Source organism: Lucilia cuprina, chromosome 5, assembly GCF_022045245.1.
Source record: "Lucilia cuprina isolate Lc7/37 chromosome 5, ASM2204524v1, whole genome shotgun sequence".
NCBI lineage: Eukaryota > Metazoa > Arthropoda > Insecta > Diptera > Calliphoridae > Lucilia > Lucilia cuprina.
The window spans coordinates 57,139,453-57,144,643 of record NC_060953.1 but is presented as its reverse complement, the minus strand read 5'-3'; the positions used below and the strand labels follow the sequence as shown (position 1 = coordinate 57,144,643).

Genomic DNA, 5,191 nt, shown 5'->3' with positions numbered 1-5,191 from the left:
ACTGAACTAGAACTGAACTAGAACTGAACTAGAACTGAACTAGAACTGAACTAGAACTGAACTAGAACTGACCTAGAACTGAACTAGAACTGAACTAGAACTGAACTAGAACTGAACTAGAACTGAACTAGAACTGAACTAGAACTGAACTAGAACTGCATAGAAGAACTAGAAATGAACTAGAACTGAACTAGAACTGAACTAGAACTGAACTAGAACTGAACTAGAACTGAACTAGAACTGAACTAGAACTGACTAGAACTGAACTAGAACTGAACTAGAACTGAACTAGAACTGAACTAGAACTGAACTAGAACACTGAACTAGAACTGAACTAGAACTGAACTAGAACTGAACTAGAACTGAACTAGAACTGAACTAGAACTGAACTAGAACTGAACTAGAACTGAACTAGAACTGAACTAGAACTGAACTAGAACTGAACTAGAACTGAACTAGAACTGAACTAGAACTGAACTAGAACTGAACTAGAACTGAACTGGAACTGAACTAGAACTGAACTGGAACTGAACTAGAACTGAACTAGAACTGAACTAGAACTGAACTAGAACTGAACTAGAACTGAACTACAACTGAACTACAACTGAACTAGAACTGAACTGGAACTGAACTAGAACTGAACTGGAACTGAACTAGAACTGAACTAGAACTGAACTAGAACTGAACTAGAACTGAACTAGAACTGAACTAGAACTGAACTAGAACTGAACTAGAACTGAACTAGAACTGAACTAGAACTGAACTAGAACTGAACTAGAACTGAACTAGAACTGAACTAGAACTGAACTAGAACTGAACTAGAACTGAACTAGAACTGAACTTGAACTGAACTTGAACTCAACTAGAACTGAACTAGAACTGAACAAGAACTAGAACAGAACTCAAACAGAACTAGAACATTTAGTGCGTCTAGGGAATATTACTTGCTATAGTCGTAACATGTAACTACTTATTTTTATTGTTGCATAAGTAATAACTTATTTATCTTGAATTTTAAGAGAGTATTTTACTGAACTAGAACTGAACTGGAACTGAACTAGAACTGAACTGGAACTGAACTAGAACTGAACTAGAACTGAACTAGAACTGAACTAGAACTGAACTAGAACTGAACTACAACTGAACTACAACTGAACTAGAACTGAACTGGAACTGAACTAGAACTGAACTGGAACTGAACTAGAACTGAACTAGAACTGAACTAGAACTGAACTAGAACTGAACTAGAACTGAACTAGAACTGAACTAGAACTGAACTAGAACTGAACTAGAACTGAACTAGAACTGAACTAGAACTGAACTAGAACTGAACTAGAACTGAACTAGAACTGAACTAGAACTGAACTTGAACTGAACTTGAACTCAACTAGAACTGAACTAGAACTGAACAAGAACTAGAACAGAACTCAAACAGAACTAGAACATTTAGTGCGTCTAGGGAATATTACTTGCTATAGTCGTAACATGTAACTACTTATTTTATTGTTGCATAAGTAATAACTTATTTATCTTGAATTTTAAGAGAGTATTTTTTACTGAATAAACAGTTACCCACTATTTTAACATATGATTTCTTATACGCAGATACTTAAATCTACTGTTTATTTTTTAACAATGTCCAGTTCTAATTTCAATTATTCCTTGTTCGTATCATCATTTGCACGGACTTTAGAGAATATCCGTAGTTACGAAATCCACACCAGGATATACCTCCTTCTGAAGCTTTAATTTTTCCAGCCAAATATTCGCCATTTAAGTTACTAGAATTTAAAAAAAAATTTTAAAAACAGATCTTTACAAGAATTTAAATTATATCTATATCACCTATGAAAACAATTCATATACCACCAAGCTCCCTTCCAGTGTTTAGCACAGTTTCTGGTGGGTTGTATATCATTATCCCGATCCTGGGTAGAAAACTTATAACCATTATGTTGACTTAAACAATCGCCAGCATTTCCAGAGTAATCTCCCACAGTTAACGTGTAATCTGTACTCTTAGAATCAACTTTAAATTTCCCATATCTAGCATAACGTGTTTCACCTTCAAAATCTTGTAATTTTATATATAATTCTTGAGGCTCATTCAGCGAGGTAAGGGCGTAAAGTTTTTCTAAGCCTATAAAAAATTCGCCTTTCAAATTACCGAATCCTTCTACGTAATCTGTCCAATTTCTAAAGAAATTTTCAGAACCATCTTGACGTTGCTGTATAATGGTCCAACCACCATCCAGAGATTTTAAATCACATACAGCTGGAAACGATTTATTGCTGATTTCCGGTAACATTATACTGTAGATGTTATTATGACATTCGCTAATATCATAGCAACTTTTGGGTAAACGATTATTGAAACTGGAATTCAAAAAGTGTTTAAGCCAATTAATAGTAACAGGCTGGAACTGAACTAGAACTGAACTAGACTGAATTGGAGCTGAACTAGAACTGAACTAGAACTGAACTAGAACTGAACTAGAACTGAACTAGAACTGAACTAGAACTGAACTAGAACTGAACTAGAACTGAACTAGAACTGAACTAGAACTGAACTAGAACTGAACTAGAACTGAACTAGAACTGAACTAGAACTGAACTAGAACTGAACTAGAACTGAACTAGAACTGAACTAGAACTGAACTTGAACTGAACTGAACTAGAACTGAACTAGAACTAGAACTTAAATAAAACTTAACTGGAACTGAATAAGAAGTAAAGTAAAACCGAATTAGAAGTGAAGTAGAACCGAACTAGAACTAAACTAGAACTGAACTAGAAGTTATCTAGAACTAAATTGAAAGTAGAACAGAATAAGAATTGAACTAGAACTGAACTAAACTAGAACTGCACTAGAGCTGAACTAGTATAATATCACTCAATATTCCACTTGATGATAAAATTTAATTATAAATTTGGCATTTAGTTCTGCTTCAAAAATTCTCACCATTTTAATTCCTGCACATTGTAAGTGGGTTTGCCGTCACCGATCATTTCTATAAATAATGATATAAATAAATTTTTGGAAAATTATTACAACAATTTTACTTACTAATTTTTTCTTCGACTATTTGATTCATATTTGATACTTTATCGTCCATTATTTTCTGAAATTTGTCTTCCAACAATTCCATATTATCATTGATAAGACTGCTTATTTTCTGTTCCAGTTGGTTAAAGGTTTCTGCCAAAGATTTTATTTTCTCTTCCATACTTAAAAGAAAATTGATAAAGTATTAATTATATATAAAGTAATAAGTGAAAACTGTTCTTCTTACACGGCAACATTTTGATCATGTGTTGCTACATGAGTTCCAAAACTATTAACAGATATCAAATCGGTATCGAAACCAGAGCCTTCCTAAAATTATTACAAATACACGAAATTAATTTAGTTTTTAGTGTGAATATTATTAAGATATTGCTTACCTCAACTGCAAAGTAATTGTTATTAAGAACTAATGAAGTTTTTACAAAACATATTATATTTAATAATATTAATATTAGCAATTTAATTGCAAGACAATTTTTAGTTGTCATTTTAAAATGCGATGTGTTTTCGATAATAAGTAAAGAAATAAACTAATTCAACTGAAGAAATATGATCATTATTTAAAGGAAACGTAGTAATCTCTGGCTGCTGCAATCAGCAAATACTCACAGATATCGTCTGTGTGAATATTAAAAAATTTATAAATGTTTTCTTATCTCATAATTTCAATTCTCAGAAGAGGATTTGATAAACATTGTTTTGTATAAATCTTTATATTAAAATAATATTTTCAATAATAATAATTGGAAAGTATTTAGTTTCATTAGGCAAACCTAGCAAAATTTTTTTGATGACTTGTTAGTTCTTAATGAAATCGGTATTAAAGACATTGAACTGACTCTACATATCGTTTGTGTTAATTTGACTATTACTTACCATCTGAATTACATATGCAGATAGTCATCACAACATGACCTAATCGACACAGAGATTGGGTGTATTAAGAACAATTATTTCTAACTGCAACAGGATAATAGTAATAATATTAACCTGTTCATCCATTACTTGATAATGGAATTTTTTTTCTGAGTACAAGTGTAAAAACAAACTTAACACAATTTGATTAAAATGAAAAAATGAGAGCGTGTTTTTGAAAAAAAAAACTTATTATTGTTTTTAATTGCGATTAAAATTTTTTAAATTGGGGGTTTCCCATTTAAAATTTATATTTAATTTAAAAAAAATTAATATACAATTTCTTAATATGTACGTTTTAATGATTTTGCTTAGAACTATAGTTTGAAATATTCAATCTCTCTTTGGTCGTATCATCATTTGTACAGATTTAAGAGAATATGCGTAATCACGAAAACCACACCAGGATATACCCCTCTTCGTAGACAGCGTTTTTCCAGCCAAGTACAAGCCATTTAAATTACTAAAAGTTAATTAATTTTAAAGTAATATAACTATGTATAAGTTTAAATAAATACTAACCTATAAAAACAATTATTATACCACCAAGCCCCCTTCCAGTAATCAGCACAGTTTTTAGAATCATGTATATCATTATCACGATCTTTGGTAGAAAATTTATTACCACTATGTTGACTGAAACAGTCACTAGCATCACCAGAATAATCACCCACAGTTAACGTGTAATCTGTACTCTTAGAATCAACTTTAAATTTTCCATATCTAGCATAACGTGTTTCACCTTCAAAATCTTGTAATTTTATATATAATTCTTGAGGCTCATTCAGCGAGGTAAGGGCGTAAAGTTTTTCTAAGCCTATAAAAAATTCGCCATTCAAATTACCGAATCCTTCTACGTATTCCGTCCAATTTCTAAAAAAATTTTCAGACCCGTCTTGACGTCGCTGAATAATGGTCCAATCGCCATCCACAGTTTTTAAATCACACACAGCTGGAAATGATATATTGCTAAATTCTGGTATCATTATACTGTAGATATTATTTTGACATTCGCTAATATCATGGCAACTTTTGGGTAAACGATTATTGGAACTGCAAATGAAAATGTGTTTAAGCGAACTGATAGTAACAGGCTAGAATTAAACTAGAACTGAATTAGAACTGAACTAGAACTGAACTAGAACTGAACTAGAACTGAACTAGAACTGAACTAGAACTGAACTAGAACTGAACTAGAACTGAACTAGA

The 5,191-nt window shown here is 31.7% G+C and overlaps 2 protein-coding genes across 2 annotated transcripts in view; both read right to left on the bottom strand.

Annotated features, from left to right (window-relative positions):
• Positions 1 to 1,481: 1,481 nt before the first annotated feature.
• On the bottom strand, positions 1,482 to 3,604 carry LOC111682806 (microfibril-associated glycoprotein 4-like). Its single transcript, XM_046953055.1, has 6 exons — positions 3,445 to 3,604; positions 3,294 to 3,376; positions 3,068 to 3,228; positions 2,963 to 3,011; positions 1,846 to 2,376; positions 1,482 to 1,781 (listed from the first exon to the last, which is right to left on the bottom strand). Exons 1-6 carry the CDS (start codon positions 3,553 to 3,555, stop codon positions 1,652 to 1,654), a joined length of 1,065 nt encoding a protein of 354 aa, XP_046809011.1. The 5' UTR covers positions 3,556 to 3,604; the 3' UTR covers positions 1,482 to 1,651.
• Positions 3,605 to 4,152: 548 nt separating this feature from the next.
• The window catches only part of LOC111682791 (fibrinogen C domain-containing protein 1-like), a 5,897-nt gene continuing 4,858 nt past the window's right edge, over positions 4,153 to 5,191 (bottom strand). Inside the window, exons 5-6 of the mRNA XM_046953056.1 lie at positions 4,505 to 5,035; positions 4,153 to 4,445 (exon numbers count right to left, since the gene is read on the bottom strand). Of these exons, the coding sequence (XP_046809012.1) occupies positions 4,316 to 4,445; positions 4,505 to 5,035 (661 nt within the window). The 3' untranslated portion in view covers positions 4,153 to 4,315. The remainder of the gene's footprint in view (positions 4,446 to 4,504; positions 5,036 to 5,191) is intronic.